The sequence below is a fragment of the Lepus europaeus genome, chromosome 4 (genome assembly GCF_033115175.1).
Source record: "Lepus europaeus isolate LE1 chromosome 4, mLepTim1.pri, whole genome shotgun sequence".
In the NCBI taxonomy this organism is placed as follows: domain Eukaryota; kingdom Metazoa; phylum Chordata; class Mammalia; order Lagomorpha; family Leporidae; genus Lepus; species Lepus europaeus.
In genome coordinates this window covers 20,369,395-20,388,812 of record NC_084830.1, presented here as the reverse complement: position 1 = coordinate 20,388,812, position 19,418 = coordinate 20,369,395, and the positions used below count along the sequence as shown (strand labels likewise).

At 39.3% G+C, this 19,418-nt stretch overlaps 2 protein-coding genes across 2 annotated transcripts in view; one reads left to right on the top strand and one right to left on the bottom strand.

Moving 5' to 3' along the window:
- Positions 1-8,972, top strand: part of LOC133758657 (serine/threonine-protein kinase DCLK3-like) — a 65,299-nt gene extending 56,327 nt beyond the window's left edge. The window contains exon 2 of the mRNA XM_062189855.1: positions 7,404-8,972. Coding sequence (XP_062045839.1) covers positions 7,404-8,972 — 1,569 coding nt within the window. The remainder of the gene's footprint in view (positions 1-7,403) is intronic.
- A 3,878-nt stretch (positions 8,973-12,850) lies between these two features.
- Positions 12,851-19,418, bottom strand: part of LOC133758656 (solute carrier family 22 member 22-like) — a 28,249-nt gene continuing 21,681 nt past the window's right edge. The window contains exons 9-10 of the mRNA XM_062189854.1: positions 15,900-16,103; positions 12,851-12,998 (exon numbers count right to left, since the gene is read on the bottom strand). Coding sequence (XP_062045838.1) covers positions 12,851-12,998; positions 15,900-16,103 — 352 coding nt within the window. The remainder of the gene's footprint in view (positions 12,999-15,899; positions 16,104-19,418) is intronic.

Genomic DNA, 19,418 nt, shown 5'->3' with positions numbered 1-19,418 from the left:
CATCTGTTTTCAGTGTTTCAGATGGTACAGACACTTCAGGTTGCTATATCTTGGATATTAGTGTGGGTGTTAAATGGCATAGGTCCGTGTGTTAAAGGCTTTGAACCCAAAATCTTACACTATGTGTTCGAAGAGGATGAAAACTTAATCCAATTACAGTGTCAGAGATCTGGACTTTGGACAGTGATTTGTTAGAGTGGAGCCCCCATGATAGAATAGTGTTGCCTTATGAAGATACCCCATTGATCCCTCTTGCCGTAGGATATTCTGTGCAGCCTTGGAACTCTGCCAGCAAAAATTTCCTTACCCCATGCCTGATCAATGAGGCCAACTGATATTAGACTGTGAACTTCAAGAAGCATGAATCAAAATAAACCTTTTCTTTTTTTCCTAGTGTTTCATTGTGGAAGTAACAAACTGGCTAACAAGGATACACAAATTATCCAAAGCTCAAAACAGGAATGAAAGCTCAAGAGAATGACACCACACATTGGAATGTGAGGAAGTTGCTTCTCAGCTGCACTGAGCTGTTTGAGCCACAGCCTCCTGCAGGTGAGCTGTCCAGACAGCCTAGGGAAGCAGGAAAAGACGGGGCCTGAATTTCACTCATCTTTATGATAGGTGGGTTCTTCTGAGCTAACCACACTAAGTATACTGAGTTAGAATTCATTCATATTTATAATATATGTGGGTTATTCTGATTCATCTCTCACAGCTGAAGTGTTTGTGAGCTATAACAGGGAAACAAGATTTCCTGTGAGCACATGTCATTAGTAGCTTACTACTTGTGTGGCTGTATGATTTTTCACTTTGTTGGCTACATTTTATAATATTTGAAGAACGGGAGGATAATAATTAAAATAATTATGTTGCTATAAGGACCAGATAACATTATTATTAACATTCTTAGCATATTAAATCATTCTTCTAATTCTCCATCAATGTTAAGAATTTCAGTTCCATGTCTTAGGGAAATACTATATTGTAATTGCACACCGTAAGTGTTGCAGTAAAATAGACAAGAATTGCATTATTATACTGCTGCTTAAATAGTCAAGGAAATCGGTCTATTTTTAAGCAACCAAAATTGAAAAAAAGGAGGACTTATGAAGAACTCTGAAGAGTTTGAGATTTTTTTTAAGAATTATTTATTTATTTGAAAGGTAGAGTAACAAAGGCAGAGTGAAAGTGAGAGCGAGAGCGAGAGAGATCTTCCATCTGCTGGTTCACTCCCCAAATGGATGCAACAGCCAAAGCTGGGCTGATCTGAAGCCAGGAGCCAGGAGTTTCTTCCAGCTATCCCATGTGGGTGCAGGGGCCCAAGGACTTGGATCATTCTCTACTGCTTTCCCAGGCCATAGTAGAGAGCTGGATCGGAAGTGGAGCAGCCGAGACTCAAACCAGCTCTGTTATGGGATGCCGGCACAGCAGGCGGTGGCTATACCCGCTATGCCATAGCACCAGCCCAAGAGTTTGAGATTTTACTACACTTGTATGCTAGTAAAGTAGACCAACACTATTTTACAGTCATTTACAGAAAACAAGAGTCTCCTAAATCAGAAGCAAAGAATAGTAACCTTCACATTACAGCAAGCAGCATGAGCTTCATATCCACACACAGCACTTACAGCAGGGCAAGCAGGTCTACACAAATAATGAAATTCAGCTGCCAGCAATGTAGCTATCCTACAGGAGAACAGATTCTGTATACGACAATGATGTAGGTGACTATGGATCACAAACAGAATTCCATTAAAAGGAGATAATAGGATATATGAAAGGTACAAGGCAGTATAAAATTAGATGTACACATTGTGAAATTATCCAGCAGGAGTTCAAACAGTTCATTTTACAAGTTGCATGTTTTCAAATGTTCAAAACTTGAAAATTGCTCTGTTTTCTGAATGATTGTTATGCCATAAGTCTGCACTAGGTTCTTGCAATACGTTAATGCTCAAAGACCCAGTGTATTCTCCATTAGGGAGCTGAGAAACTGTGGAAGGAAAAGAAATACAAAACTAATTTTCTTGGGTTTAGAGGCGATATAGATATAATAACAGGGCTGGCACCGCGGCTCAACAGGCTAATCCTCCGCCTTGCGACGCTGGCACACCAGGTTCTAGTCCCTGTCGGGGCACCGATCCTGTCCCGGTTGCCCCTCTTCCAGGCCAGCTCTCTGCTGTGGCCAGGGAGTGCAGTGGAGGATGGCCCAAGTGGGTGGGCCCTGCACCCCATGGGAGACCAGGAGAAGCACCTGGCTCCTGGCTTTGGATCAGCGAGATGTGCCGGCCACAGCAGCCATTGGAGGGTGAACCAACGGCAAAAAGGAAGACCTTTCTCTCTCTCACTATCCACTCTGCCTGTCCAAAAAAAAAAAAAAAAAAGATATAATAACAGATCTAAAATAATTCAAATAGTACTACAATCAAACATTGACTAAGAAATGGAAGATCTAGGAGTAGGCTTATCAAATAAATACATAAGTAAAATTTTTAAAAGCAAAAAATTGAATAATAATGTGTACACTAACACATAACATACACAAACACACAGACAAATAGAGGTAATTAAAAGATAAGATTGAGTTAATTTTAAAAATGAGAGAAAGCAGAGTAGAGAAAGACTCACATATCACTTCCAAACTGAATATTTAAATTACTGTAGGTACAAATGTGATGGAACAATACAAGAACAGATCAGGCAGTTAAATAAAGAAAAAAATCCAGGATTCAGTGAAGAGAGAAAAGATGGAAAGAAAATTATATAAGACAATGTGAGAGACATACAGGACAAAAGAGTAAGGCCTAACATCTATTTAGTTAGAGCCTTGGAAAGATAAAAGATTAAAATAGATAGTGGCTAATTTCCTTTTGCAGACAGATTAAGAATAACCATACACAGATTAGGAAACAATATCATGTGAAATAAACTGAATTACTCCTCAGCTAGAAATTTTACAGGCTATTGGAGAAAAGCAAGTAGAACATTCTAAAAATATAGCCAGAGAATATCACTCATGGCTCTGATAACTTAGACCCCGAGTCCCCTCCCATTGTAAACAACTAGAAGACTAGACAAAACAAGTGAAAACCCTCCCACTATTTTTAGTCATTGAAAAACAAGCAATGTAGGACCGTAAGCCCTAACAACCTGATCAAAGGAGGTGAGCCCCACAATCCACCAGGCATTAGAAAGAGGCCCTCACCAGACTGCAGTGGAGGAGGGCCGAGGGCACCAAATAGCAATCAGCTGTGCACCAGAGAGAAGGCGGTCTCAGTTCTGAGAAGGTAAAGTAGGTAGAAACTGTGGCATGGAGTCCAGGAGGGACAGGAAGTTACTAAGGACCTTGAAGCAGAAAAGAATGCCCACAGTTTGTAAGAGCAAGAGGAGGCTCCAGTTCCAAAGGGTTTCAGATATGAATATGAAGGAGCAAGGCCTTCAGCATAGCAGTTAAAACAGAACTTAGGATGCCTGCATCCCATGCTGGAGTGCCTGGGTTTGAGTCCCAGTTTTCCTTCTGATTCCAGCTTCCTGCTAATGCACATCCTTGGAGGAAGGAAGTTATGGGTCAAGTACTTGAGTCCCTGTCACCCATGAGAGAGACCCAGATGGAGCTCCTGGTTTCTGGCTTCAGCCTGGCCCAGCCTGGTTGTTTCGGACATTTATGGGTAGGGGTGATGATCCAGCAGATGGAAAATTCTCTCTCTCTCTCTCTCTCTCTCTCTCTGCCTTTCAAAATTAAATAAATAAGTAAATGCAGTATTTAAAAATAATTCAGGGACAAAACACATTCTGGAATGACAGGCAAATCATACATGCTTAGGTACAATATTTCTGTCGTTTCCATCTTAAGACTGATGTGTAAAGCTGCACTGAAATAAATATATTACATCTCATTTTGTCAAAGATTCCAGCACACTCTTTCTCTGATTGGCTACTGATAATTTTACGTCATAGAATGGATATCAACCAATGCCAATGATGTCTATGCTTATGAGCACTGTCTAGGTGTTACTGGCTGGATTGAATGATGTCTGCCAAGACTGATACATGCTATAGTTTACATTTCTGTGCCCCAATTTGCCTTATTTCCACTTCTCATGTGAAGAATTATTTGTTTTCCTTTGTAAAGACTGAGCGCTAAATTGAGTAAACATGAAGTATAAGTCATTCTTCATTTCCTAATTGGAATTTTCAAGAAGTTCAGAAAATGACTCCATGGATAAATCTCAAAACTTTAAAGAATGCCCTAAATTAATATTAAATCAACTTAATCAATTTAAAAGAATTTAGTTTGGGTTATTAAAATGACATAAGTACACACAGACATACACATGCATACAAACACACACTGTCAAAGGAATAATTAATAAGGAACATGTTTGTTAGAGAATAAAGAAGAGTAGAGAAATTAAGTAATAACCATAATTTGAAGAAACTCAAGCTTGCAAGAGACATGATAGAACTTAATTAAGGCACGATAGGGGGATCTTTACTGTTTGAAGGTGATAGTTGTTTCAGAAATGTGATAAAGGGACCAGCGCTGTGGTGTAGTGGGTAAAGCCTCCACCTGCACTGTCAATATCCCATATGGGCATTAGTTCGAGTCCCGGCTGCTTAACTTCTGATTCTGCTCTCTGCTATGGCCTGGGAAAGCAGTAGAAGATGGCCCAAGTCCTTGGGCCCCTACACCCACATGGGAGACCAGGAAGAAGCTCCTAGCTCTTGGCTTCATATTGGTGTAGTTCTAGCTGTTACAGCCATCTGGGGAGTGAACCAGCGGATGGATGACTTTTCTCTCTCTCTCTTTCTCTCTCTCTCTCTCCCCCCTTCTCCCTCTCCTTCTCTTTCTGTGTAACTCTTTCAAGTAAATAAATAAATCTTAAAAAAAAAAGAAATGTGGTAGAAAAAATGGGATAAAACTATAAATTTTTTACATTAAAACAAAATCAATATCCATAAGTTAACTGTTGAAGGAGAAAAATGAGTCAGCTCCTTCAAGAATCATACCTTTTAAATAGGAAAACCACAGTGTCATGGAGATCCCCTTCCACCAAAGGAACTAGGGTCTCTCTTACATGGTTAGGGTTGGCCTCCTGTTTCATTTTAATGTTTTTGCCTCAGAGGCCTCCCATGCTTGGTTATATCTGGAAAGTTGGATAAAGCATTAAAGGGAATGAGGAAAGCAGCCATTTAAATGGTTAGAACAGATGTTGGAGAATATCCTCACAATGAAGTTTGGAAAAATGGTGACATCTTAGGTTTCCTTCCTTACCAAGGAAAAATCAATAAAAATCAAACTGTACTGCCATATGCAAAGCATAAACACACAATAACCAAGAACCACTAACCAAAACATGGACAATAATATTGAGCTTTGAAATATGCAGTTAATCAAGAATGAAAGAAAAATGTCATATTATTAACATACTGCTGGAGAAGGCCTGGATGGTGGAATATTGTATGTGACAGATGACCACACTGTGAAGATTGAGGAAGCTATCAGATCAAGAAAGCTACTTCAGAATTTACATGATGGCACTGATATTCTTCACCCCAATGTCTTTCATAGTGCTTTTGTATATTTCACAGGTATTTTCCATTGCAATGTCTTTATTCAGTCATTTGGATTTAAGGAGATTATCAGGAAAACCCTGCCTGTGGTGCTGAATGGTAAAGATGCCAAATGACAGGTTGCTACTGAAGGGATGGCATATAGTAATCATTTGGATTTTACCATGGATTGATGATAGAACAATAGTAATTATAAGAGCTAACAGTCTATGATGATTGAAAAACATAATGCTAACAAATAACAGGCTGCAGTTTAATCTCATCTGTGGCATATAATTGCATGTATAGTGGAACTCAAATGTGTAAGCTACAGACACTCTCCATAAAGTTTCTGCTGGTGCTTTCACTTCATACTTGGTGGACATTTGGAGGTAAATGACCATTTTAAATGGTAAGACCTGAAAGTACTTATAAATCACAAATAGCCCCTATATAAACAGTGTGCTGGATACCAAGTGTACAGCTACGACTATTCTACTCAGAAATTCACTTAAATGAAGCAATCTAATGGTGATAGAATGGAGGTGTAAACAAGGAGCCACATGAACACACAAAAAGTTACTCCTTTCGAGAAGTTAGTTGATAGAAGCAGTATTATATTGCATAAAATTTAATGTTTTACTCGTTATTTAACCTCGTATAATTAAGCCTCCTCCACAGCTTTAAGGCAGCAGTAATATCAACAATTGCAGGTCGGGGTGCCGGATTCTGTCCTGGTTGCTCCTCTTCCTGTCTAGGTCTCTGCTGTGGCCCAGGAGTGCAGTGGAGGATGGCCCAAGTCCTTGGGCCCTGCACCCGCATGGGAGACCAGGAGAAGCACCTGGCTCCTGGCTTCAGATCAGTGCAGTGCGCCGGCCGCAACGCACCGACCACAGCAGCCATTGCACGGTAAGACAACAGAAAAAGGAATACCTTTCTCTCTGTCTCTCTCTCACTATCCACTCTGCCTGTTAAAAAAAAAAAAAATACAATTGCTTAGCTTTCATACAGGACTTGCAAGTAACTCAAGTAAGAAGTAAAGTTGAAAATATAATGTATAAAGAATCATAAATTGTATCTATCTTGTTCCTAAGTAGGATTATGATATTATGTCAAGGAGGATATGAAATAACTCTGGGGAAATGTAGGTCAGTGAGCATGTGTTACAGTTTTTGTTTTTTTCTTTTTCCACTAGTGCTTTTCAGTGTGTTTTAAATTATTTTCATTTTGAAAGTTTTGCAATCTAAATGGAAGAACTTAATTCTCTCAAACATGGTTCCAAGAAAATCAAGATCACTGCCAATCCTATCATGTGTAGATAATGTCTTTCCTACAGTTCCTGGGAGCTGCCATCTCTCTGTTCTGTAACTTGTAAAGATCTTCAGAACCATACCAGCCACCCAAGACAAGCCAGTGCAATAAACTTCATGTTTTGCTCAGGAGGCAAAGCAGGAATGTGGAATATAGACGTCTTAACTGTCATGCTAAGCACACACTCCCAACATCATCTTTATTCTGAGTAGTAAAAGTGTACATGGACAAGAAAAGGGATAAATAGATTGTGGCACAATCACACAATGAATTATGCAGTCTATTGTTTGAAATTATGCGAAAGTTTATCTAGCTCTTCCGCTCTACAGATGTACTTGATCTTCTTAGCACTCAGAGGTTTCCAAGAGAACTTTTTTCTGTTTTTTTCTTGTGCCCTTGTTCCTAAACCTGTCCCTGAAATAAAAGAAACAAAAGATAAACAAGTGAGCAGCCATAATGGATCTGGAGATACATGAGAACATTAAGATTGATTTGACTATGGTTCATACCTCTCTTATACATGCATTAATACTTTTAAGCATCTTCAAGTGGAGAGGCGCGCGAGCACAGAGAAGCCTCCAGGGCCCGAGGGCGAGAAGACCCCCGGTGAAATGATCAGGTGCGAGAAGTGCAAGAGAGAGAGGGAGCTGCAGCAGAGCCTGCACAGGGAGCGGCTGTCGGTGAGCACCAGCGAGCTGGACCTGGGGCAGTGCCACAGGTATGGCACGGAGAAGCTGGTGAGGACACGCAGCTGCAGGCGCTCACCTGAGGCCATCCCCGCCTGTGGGGAGGGCGCGCGCAAGGGCAACAGCCATGGGAGCAGCCCCAAGGACGGCCCTCAGGAGCCAAGGAGACCGGGCAAGAGCCCAGACCAGAAGGAGGACAGGGACGCAGGGGGCCAGGACAGCCATGCTCCCACAGCAGCCAAGGCACAGAAGGACACCGTGGAAGTTCCAGTGGCCACAGAGGAGGGGCTGCGACAGGTGAAGAGGGAATCCAGGCTCCTTTGCAGCGCCAAGCCTGGCGGCTGGCCCCGGGCAGAGCACCAGGCCGGCTCCGAGCAGGAGAAAAAGGCAGGTGTGTCGGCTGGGAGGAAGACGGTGCTCAGAGATGAGCTGCCCGCCCGGGCGGAGAAGGAGCCCAGGACGAGGCCGGAGGAGAAGCCGGAGCGGCCCGGCGGCCGGAAGCCACGGCCTGCGGGCATCGTCATGGCCAGCGTGGAGAAGCACTATGAGGCCGGCCGCGTGGTTGGGGACGGCAATTTTGCCGTGGTGAAGGAGTGCAGGCACCGCGAGAGCAGGCTGGCCTATGCCATGAAGATCATCGACAAGTCCCGACTGCAGGGTAAGGAGGACATGGTGGACAGTGAGATCGCCATCATGCAGAGCCTGTGTCACCCCAACATAGTGAAGCTGCACGAGGTGTACGAGACTGAGACGGAGATGTTCCTGATCATGGAGTACGTGCGCGGAGGGGACCTCTTCGACGCCATCGTGGAGAGCGTGAAGTTCCCGGAGCCCGACGCTGCCCTCCTGATCCTGGACCTGTGCAAGGCTCTCGTCCACATGCATGACAAGAATGTCGTCCACCGGGACCTGAAGCCAGGGAACCTTCTGGTCCAGCGAAACGAGGACAAATCCACCACCTTGAAACTGGCTGATTTTGGCCTCGCAAAGCACGTGGTGAGACCGCTGTTTACCGTGTGTGGGACTCCGACTTACGTGGCTCCTGAGATTCTTTCTGAGAAGGGTTATGGCCTGGAGGTGGACATGTGGGCCGCCGGCGTGATCCTGTACATTCTGCTGTGTGGCTTCCCCCCGTTCCGCAGCCCGGAGAGGGACCAGGACGAGCTCTTTAACATCATCCAGCTGGGCCACTTCGAGTTCCTCGCCCCTTACTGGGACAGCATCTCTGATGCTGCCAAAGATCTGGTGAGCCGGTTGCTGGTGGTAGACCCCAGAAAGCGCTACACGGCCCACCAGGTTCTTCAGCACCCCTGGATTGAAACAGCTGGGAAGGCCACGGCAAACCTACAGAAGGAGGCATCCCCCAGCGGTGAGGGTCACTTCCGGAGCCAGCACAAGAGGACTGCAGAGCAGGCATCGTAGCCCTGAGCACCTGTGCGGCGTTCTGTTCTGCTCGAGGACAGAGTGAAGGACAGCACCAGAGTGAAGCAGAGAAAAGCGGCCTCTCGATCGCGCAGTTAGGAGAGACACTCAGTATATTTTAGAAACAAGTCAACTGAGTCTGAATGGTAAATGTAACATATTTTCAGATTTGTACATTTGAAGCCTTTAATACTTGCTCTTTTTTGGTAAGACGTGTCATCAGTGAGGAGTTTTGTTAATAACCACGTGTCATGCTTCCTCCTTATAGTTTATTTTAAGGTGTACTACTCCAGTGGTGCTCACTAGGGACTACACTCCCCCATGAAATGAACAAGGTGTATCCTTGCCTTTCTGTGCTAATAAAACATACTCTGGATAACAAAAAAAAAAAAAAAAAAAAAAAAAAAAAAAAGATGACCTATACAGAGACTTTGAAATCCCAAATGTGCCCAATTGGCACACTGATTTAAAAGCAGGTATGGATTTTTTACATTGAATTATGTGCTAACGTTCTTCCTTTCTGCATACCTAAAAAAGTATTATTTTGACTCTATGTGGATATCTATTACATAACAGAAAATATTGTGGTAAAGGAAGCATTGATTTCATCTTGAGGTGAAAACTGACTGAAAGTTAAAACTATTGCAGTGGTCAGTTAGCACACTACCTGTTCTCCCTTTATTAAGCTTCAGTCATTAACTAAGCATTTTCTAAAGTGTCATTTTGGACACTTCTTTAAAGCATACTGATGAAGCGGTTCTCTTTATACTTTTCATTAGATAAAACTAAACTACTTGCCTATGCTGAAGTTACATCAGTCTTCAAAGGTCAGCCACAAGAATTATAAAGTGAGAACACAGCTGCCAAAGAAATTTATTCATCTTGTGTCAATGTTCTAAACAAGCTAAGGATAAAGTAAAAATTTCTGGAAAGAGATTGAGCATTTGGAGATAGCAATAATACATTTGTCACCCATACCTGCATATATGTTTTATCACAGGGAAAGATGTGAGATATTTGTATTGGCATTGATTGATTGAATAAGAAGTTTTGCAATGTTTGTAGCTTAATTAGTTTCTTTACATCTTTTATAGATGCAATTTTCTTTCACTATATTTGGAATATCAATTTTTTAAAGATTTTTTATTTATTTGACAGGCAGAGTTACAGACAGTGAGAGAGAGAGAGAGAGAGAGAGAGAGAGAGACAGAGAGAAGCGTCTTCCTTCCGTTGGCCCACTCCCCAAATGGCCACAATGGCCAGCACTATGCCGATCCAAAGCCAGGAGCCAGGCGCCTCTTCCTGGTCTCCCATGTGGGTTCAGGGGCCCAAGCACCTGGGCCATCCTCCAATGCCCTCCCAGGCCACAGCAGAGAGCTCAACTGGAAGAGGAGCAACTGGGACCAGAACCCGGTGCCCAAATAGGATGCCGGCATCACAGGCAGAGGATTAGCCAAGTGAGCCAAGGCGACAGTCCCTGGAATATCAGTTTTTTAGAATGAACACTTGGAAGTTTATATGAGAAAGGTGAGATAGCATACAAAATATGCAATTTTGTAAATTATATATTTTTAAGCGGTGCTGGAATATTTCTTTGGGGTAATGCCAGAATTAGCCTCTACTATCAGAATATTCTTTAAGCTCAAATGGAGTTACTTACGTGGATTTAGTCAAGTATCCACACTGACCCAAATACAGGCTTTGCCAACAGTGTTTTACAATATTGTCCCAAAGCTCATTCATTCTTTTTTAAAAAAATATTACATATATAATGTGAAAATTTTGATATATTTCATGTATACAGATTTAAGAGAATAACGATACACTCACCCTACCTTCCATCCTTATTTTTTCTTTTAATTTTTACAATGACATACTTTCTTTTTTTTATTTTTTTTAACTTTTATTTAATGAATATAAATTTCCAGTGTACAGCTTATGGATTACAATGGCTTCCCCCCCATAACTTCCCTCCCACCCGCAACCCTCCCCTCTCCCGCTCCCTGTCCCCTTCCATTTGCATCAAGATTCATTTTCTATTCTCTTTATATACAGAAGATCAATTTAGCATAAAGATTTCAACAGTTTGTACCCACATAGAAACACAAAGTGAAACATACTGTTTGAGTACTAGTTATAGCATTAAATCAAAATATACAGCACATTAAGGACAGAGATCCCACATGAGGAGCAAGTGCACAGTGGCTCCTGTTGTTGACCCAATAAATTGACACTCTAGTTTATGGTGCCAGTAACCACCCTAGGCTGTCGTCATGAGTTGCCAAGGCTATGGAAGCCTTCCAAGTTTGCCGACTCCGATCATATTTAGACAATGTCATAAAAGACAGAGTGAGGATAGTAACCAATGATCCTAAGAGTGGCATTTACCAGGCTTGAACAATTATACAGCATTAAGTGGGGAAGAGGACCATCAGTACACACAGTTTGGGAGTAGAGCCATTGGTGGTAGAGTAGAGGTTATGATTACAAAGGAATGAGGCCCAAGTGCACTAGACAGGGCCTAGAACAAAGGACAGAGTCTTTATTAGAGGAGCTAAGAAAGGTGCTGTCTAAGCTACAATTAAGTTTTCTGATTTAGAGGCAAATAGAACCTGATAGAAGGGGCTTGATAATAATCTGTTGGGCTTTAGGCCTTGTAAGTTAAGAGGCCCAGACCTATCTATCTCTTCACATGGGGTATATCCTAAGGGAGGTGTGAACCTCCTAGGGGAAGGCACTCTGTTGACTTTCATTACTTGGCTGGCCTGGGAGGAGAGCTGGCCAGGTAAAGGCAGGTGGCATCTCTAACAAGAAACAATGACATACTTTCAATTTATTTTATAATCATAAGCTTAATTCTACACTAAATAAAGAATTCAATGATTAGCAAGTAGCAAAGGTGTTATTCCTCAAGAATATAGACAAGTGCTGAATACAATGATCAAATCTCAAAATGCAATTTTTTTGCTCATATACATGACTTTTTTTGTTCTCTGTATATTAGTTACCACAAATCATAGAAAACATGTGATATTTTGGGGAGCCTGCCATATATCACTAGGCAGAGTGGCTTCCTGTTGTATCAATTTTGTTGCAAAAGATAGGATTTCATTTTTTTAATTGCTGAGTAGTATCCCATAGTGTATATACATGATACTTTCTTTATTAAGTCATCAGTTGATGGATGTTTGAGTTGACTACATATCTTAGCTATTGTGAATTGAGTTGCAATAAACATGGGTGGTACAGATAACACTTTTGTAACAGAGCTTCATTTCCTTTGGGTAAATTCCCAAGAGTGAGATGACTGGGTCATATGCTAAATCGTTTTCAGACTTCTGAGGAATCTTTATCCTGTATTCTATAACAGATATATTACTTTACATTCCTACCAAAAGTGTTTTAGGGTAGCTTTTACCCAATATCTTTGTCAGAATGTATTGCTTTTGATTTTTTTTATTATATCAATTCAAACTGGGGTGGGGTGAACCACATTATTATTTTGATTTGCACTTTCTGGTGGGTCATGATCCTTTCCATTTTTTCTTGTGTCTTTTGGCCATTTGAATTTCATCCTTTGAAAAATGCCTGTTCATGTTCTTTGCCCATTTCTTAATGGGATCGTTTTTTTGATTCTTGTTGAGTTTCTTGAGCTTCTTATAGATCCTGGATATTAATCCTTTATCAAATGCATAAATTGCAAATATTTTCTACAATTCTGTCAGTTGCCACTTCACTGTGTTGAGTGTTTCTTCTGCAGTGCAGAAACTTCTTAATCTGATGTGATCCTATTTGTCTATTTTTGCTTTGTTTTGCCTGTTCTTCCGGGATCTTTTCCAAGAATTCTTAGCCTATTCCAATGTCTTGCAGAGTTTCATCTAGTAATTGTTGTCATCTAGTAATTTCATGGATTCAGGTCGTAGATGTGTATGCTTGAACCACTTAGAGTTGATTTTTGTACAAGTTATAAGGTAAGAGTCTTCCTTCATACTGCTGTATGCATAGATCCAATTTTCCAAGCACCAACTGTTGCAGATTGCCAATTCTCCAGGGATTGTTATAGTTCCTTTGTCAAAGATTAGTTAATTGTAGCTATGTGGATTAATTTCTGGGCTTTCTACTCTGTTCCATTGGTCTATATGTCTATTTTTGTGCCAGTATCAGACTGTCTTAATTATAACTTCCCTGTAATATGTCTTCAAATATGATACTGTGGTGCCTCTAGCTTTGTTTTCATGGTTTAAAATGGCTTTATCTATTCAGAGTCTCCTGTGTTTCCATACGAATTTTTTTTCTAGGTCTGAGAAGAAAGCTGTTGGTATTTTCATTGTGATTAAAATGACTCTGTAAACTGCTTCGTGTGTTATTGACATTTTGGTGATATTAATTCTTCCAATCCATGAACATGGAAGATTTTCCCATTTCTTTCTATCATCTTCAATTTCTTCCTTTAATGTTTTGTAATTTTCATTGTAGAGAACTTTGACATCTTTGGTTAAATTTATTCCAAGGTATTTAATCTTTTTGTAGCTACTTTGAATGGGGTTAGTCTTAGAAGTTCTTTCTCAGCCATGGTATTGTCTGTCTATACAAAGGCTATTGATTTTTGTGTGTTAATTTTATATCCTGCCACTTTACCAAATCTTTTATGAGTTCCAAAAATCTCTTAGTGGAGTCTTTTGGATCCCATACATTTGGAATCATATTTTTGCAAATAGGAGTACTTTGACTTCCTCCTTTCCAATTTGTATCCCTTTGATTTCTTTTTCTTGCCTAGTGGTTCTGGCTAAAACTTCCAGAATTATACTGAATAGCAACGGTGAGAATGGGCATCCTTATAAGGGTTCCAGATCTTAGTGGGGATTCTTCCAACCTTTCCACATTCAATAAAATACTGATGTGATTGTCATACATTGCCTTGATTGACTTTGGGAGTGTTTCTTCTATATCCAATTTGCTTAAAGTTTTCATCATGAAAGGATGTTATATTTTACCAAATGCTTTCACTGCATCTTTTGAGATGACCATATGGGTTTTGTTCTTTAGTATATTAATGTGATGTAACACAGCAAACCATGAATTCTTTCTGACCCAGAAAGAAATATTTATTAGCTTTTCCTCAGAGTTCTCAGTTCAATAATTCCATTTGATGATTCAGAAAGCAGATCGCTTGTTCATAAACCTATAAAAATTTCCTGCATATAGGGCCTGCATTGTGGCATAGCAGTTAAAGCAGCTGCCTGTGATGCCAGCATCCCATGTGGGTGCTGGTTCATGTCCTGGCTGCTCCATTTCCTATCCAGCTCCCTGTAAATGACCCAGGAAAATCAGCAGAAGATGGCCCAATCACTTGCACCCTTGCACCCGTGTGGGAGACCTGGATGAAGATCCTGCCTCCTGGTTTCATCCAGGCTTAGCATTGGCCATTACAGCCATTTGAGGACTGAACAAGTAGATGGAAGACCTCTCTCCCTATCTCTCCCTCTCTCTCTGTAACTCTGACTTTCAAATAAATAAATAAGGCATATTTTTCCTATAGAATTTATTGGCTTTTAGAACATCCATGATTAAAACACCATATCAAAACTTCAATGGTTCAGATATTTTCACAGAGCTAATCATCTAAATTTAGTTAGATACAGACATTTATTCACATTTGTAAATAACTAGGATATTCCTTTTACAATTATTGTCCTGTGCAAATCTATGTAGCAATCCAAATCAGTTCAACCACCATGAATAACAGTAAAGAAATTTCTCAAAAACTAAACATAGATCTATCATATGAGTAATCTGTCCCACCACAGGATAGACATCCAAAGGAAATGAAATCAGTGTATGAAGGAGACATCTGCACTATTTATAATAGCCAATCTATTGATGGAAGAACTGATAAGGAAAATGTGATATACATACACACCATGGGATAGTATTCAATCATTAAAAATGAAATCCTGATATTTTCAGCAAAATAAATGGAACTGGACTTCATTATGTGAAATAAGCTAGACATTAAGTGAAATAAGCTAGACAAAAAAAGACAAATATCTTATGTTCTGTCTCATATATGGAAGTTAACATTTCACAAGGTCAAGGTGAATTTAGAATAGTGATTACCATCATCAAGAAAGAGTGGGAAGGAGGACAAAAGGAGGTTAGATGACAAGTACCCAAACACAGACAGATTGAAATTACAAGTTCTGGAGTTCCATAGAACAATGGGGTGACTATAGTTTACAATATTAGTGGAGGAACGAAGTTGGGATATTCTAAACACAAAAAAAGATAAGCGAGTAGAAAGGCTAGTTGCCAGGTAGACAGGTTTATGAGATGTATAGGTGTCCTTTAAAAATTTGCAAGGTATTACACATTAATCAAAGTTTTCTTTCAAATAATTTTTTTAAAAATCTATATAATAAATATTTAGCAAAGATTAAAATTGAGTAATCAATTGCAATGGCAATAATTAATACATGGTGTTTAAATTCATTATTAAATGGGGAAACATAAAAGATTTGGTTTCAAATATTTTGTACTCCAAATACATATCCTAATTTCATTGGCTAGCTCTCACAAAAAAAATCCTTATCCTCACTAATCATAATTCAAATAGTTTATGAAATGATTATGTATAATCATTTTATAAATTATAAAATGGTATATATAATAGGAATAGTTTATATGTATATTTATTTATTATATATGTATTTCATGCAATAAATATAAAATTGTAAACAAAGTGATTTCATAGATATATATCCTATATATATCTTCATGTATTACTACATAAGAGACAAGCAAAATTAACCAGGATATTCTATTATTCAGTTTCATGAAGTTAGAGTTTGTAGCAGTCTTCATATTCTGCTAAATAATGTCATAATTCCACAGCCTTGTTTCATGGAAAAGGGTTACAAGGGATCTTACCTTTTCTCCATGTCTTCAATAGTGTCAGGAAGTGGAAGATTGAAGGTCTCTGGAAGAAAGTAGACACATATGGAGGCTGCTATAGGGAAGATCCCAAAGAGAATCATAGGAAGGTGCACAAAGTAACTTCTTGTTGCAAGTACTAAAGCAGAAAATATTGCGGCTGATCTGATAGCAAGATTAAAAATGCTCTGTAGAGTTAACCTTCAAAGAGAAAAAACATTTCTTTAAATATTGGAGCTTATGAGTTCAAGTCTTTCAAGTTTTAATTCATGTACATTACATATACAACATACTTGCTAACAAATCCCATATCATGCAGTCTTCATGTTATACGTAATTTTGCTATTTCCTTAGCAACTCTATAAGGAGTTCAAAGTGGTGTCCTTTATTTTACACAGGATATCAGCCCACATGTCATGTTCAATTTTCTCATTTGTAAAATGGAGAAGACACAAATCAACTCAAAGATAACATAGCACATTGTTGGAGTTACTTGATAAAATACAAGATAAAAAATTAAATTTGAATTTCAGATAAGCAATGAATAACAGTTAATATGAGTAAGCAGCTTGAAATATTTATATATTTATTCATTTATGATAAAGAAGTTATCTATGTGAAGTTTAAAATTAAAAAATTGCTCCTTCCTTCTGCCTACCCTCTCTTCCTTCCTGCTTTCCTCCTTCCTTCCTTCTTTTAGCAACCCTAAACATATATAAATGCTCATTGTTTACTCTAATATCAATATTAACTATTACAATATATTACAATATATTAACTATTATTAACTATATATATTATATATAATATATATAATATATAAACAATATATTAACTATTACAATACGATTAATAGTTAAACTGTCACTTGAGAACTGGCATCCCATATCAGAGTCCTGGGTTAAGTCCCCGATGCTCTCATTCCTATCCAATGCCCTGCTTATGCGCCTAAGGAGGCAGTGGAAGATGGCCCAGAAAATTCAGACCCCTGCCACCCATGTGGGAGACCCAGATGGCTCTTGAATAGTTTGGCCTGACCCAGCCCTGTCTGTTGCGTCCATTTTGGGAGTGAACCAGCAAATGAAAGATCTCTCTCTCTCTCTCCCCCACCCCAGTGCTTCCTTCCAAATAAGATCTTTAAGAAAGAAACTTTAAATGATTTTTCTCATATAACTTTTAAAGAAAATCCGTAAAATATGCCAACATATATTATGGTCTTTATTTTGTAAAAGAGAAAATAGAACCTCAAAGACTGACCAAAAACCGTAAATTCACTCAGAATTATACACAGGATGATCTAGGGCTTCAGTTCAGGGGGGGAATTGGAGATGATTATGAAAAGGTACAAAATTTCAGTTACATAACAGAAACAAGTTCTGGTGTCTACTAAACAGAACAATGTCTTTAGTTAACTTCTGTATAGTTAAAGTTTACTCAGAGGGTTGATTTTATATTGAGTGTTCCTACCACAGACAATAATAATAAACAGTAATAACAATGGGGCAAAAGGAAATTTTGGGAGATGATGGATATTTGTGGCCTAGTGGTGGTGATGTTTCTACTGGTGTATCATTAACCCAAAACTCATATGGTTATAGACATTAAACCTACATGGCTGTTTGTATTTCAATCATATTTAAATAAAGTAGCATTTAAAGCTAATTTTTTTCATGCAAATCCAATTCTTTATGTATGTCACCATATTTTGTCCACTGATTGTTAACATACAACATGGTAGATATTTCAGAAATCCTCTATAAAGAAATGAGGCTATTGTGTTTTTTTTTTAATTTTTATTTAGTAAATATAATTTTCCAAAGTACAGTTTATGGATTACATTGGCTTCCCCCCCCCAACTTCCCTCTCACCCGCACCCCTCCCATCTCCCGCTCCCTCTCCCATTCCATTCACATCAAAATTCATTTTCAATTATCTTTATATACAGAAAATCAATATAGTATACATTAAGCAGAGATTTCATCAGTTTGCACTCACACAGACACACAAAGTGTAAAATACTGCTTGAGTACTAGTTATAGCATTAATTCACATTGAACAACACATTAAGGACAGAGATCCCACAGAAGTAAGTACACAGTGACTCCTGTTGTTGACTTTTAAAAAATTGACACTATTGTTTATGGCATCAGTAATCACCCTAGGCTCTTGTCATGAGTTGCCAAGGCTATGGAAGCCTTTTGAGTTCGTTGCCTTCGATCTTATTTAGAAAAGGTCATAGTCAAAGTGGAAGATCTCTCCTCCCTTCAGAGAAAGGTACCTCCTTCTTTGATGGCCTGTTCTTTCTCTGGGATCTCACTCGCAGAGATCTTTCCTTTAGTTGTTTTTTTTGTTTGTTTGTTTTTTGTTTTTGTTTTTGTTTTTGTTTTTTTCCCCAGAGTGTTTGACTTTCCACGCCTAAAATACTCTCATGGGTTCCTCAGCCAGATTTGAATGCTTTAAGGGCTGATTCTGAGGCCAGAGTGCTGTTTAGGACATCTGCCATTCTATGAATCAGCTGTGTATCCCACTTCCCATGTTGGATTGTTCTCTCAATTTTTTATTCTATCAGTTAGTATCAGCAGACACTAGCCTTGTTTGTGTGATGCCTTTGACTCTTAGTCCTATCATTATGATCAATTGTGAACTGAAATTGATCACTTGGACTAGTGAGATGGCATTGGTACATGCCATCTTGATGGGATTGTGTTGGAATCCCCTATGTCCACCATTTGGGGCAAGTCCGATTGAGTATGTCCCAAACTGTACACTCCTCCCTCTCTTATTCCCATTCTCATATTTAACAGGGATCACTTTTCAGTTAAACTTAAACACATAAGAATAAATGTGTGTTAATTACAGAGTTCAACCAATAGTATTAACTAGAACAAAAAAAAATACTGAAAGGGATAAAGTATTAAATTGTACATCAACAGTCAGAACAAGAACTGATCAAGTCACTGTTTCTCATAGTGTCCATTTCACTTCAACAGGTTTCCTTTTTTTGTCCTTGGTTAGTTATCACCAATCAGGGAGAACATATGATATTTGTCCCTTTGGGACTGGCTTAATTCACTCAGCATAATGTTTTTCAGATTCCTCCATTTTGTTGCAAATGACCGGGTTTCATTGTTTTTGACTGCTGTATAGTATTCTATAGAGTACATGTCCCATAATTTCTTTATCCAGTCTACTGCTGATGGGCATTTGGGTTGATTCCAGGTCTTAGCTATTGTGAATTGAGCTGCAATAAACATTAAGGTGCAGACCGCTTTTTTGTTTGCCAAGGAGTGGTATGAGTGGGTTGTATGATAGGGTTATATTCAGGTTACTGAGGAATCTCCAGACTGACTTCTATAGAGGCTTAACCAGTTTGCATTCCCACCAACAGTGGGTTAGTGTCCCTTTTTCCCCACATCCTCTCCAGCATCTGTTGTTGGTAGATTTCTGTATGTGAGCCATTCTCACCGGGGTGAGATGGAACCTCATTGTGGTTTTGATTTGCATTTCCCTGATTGC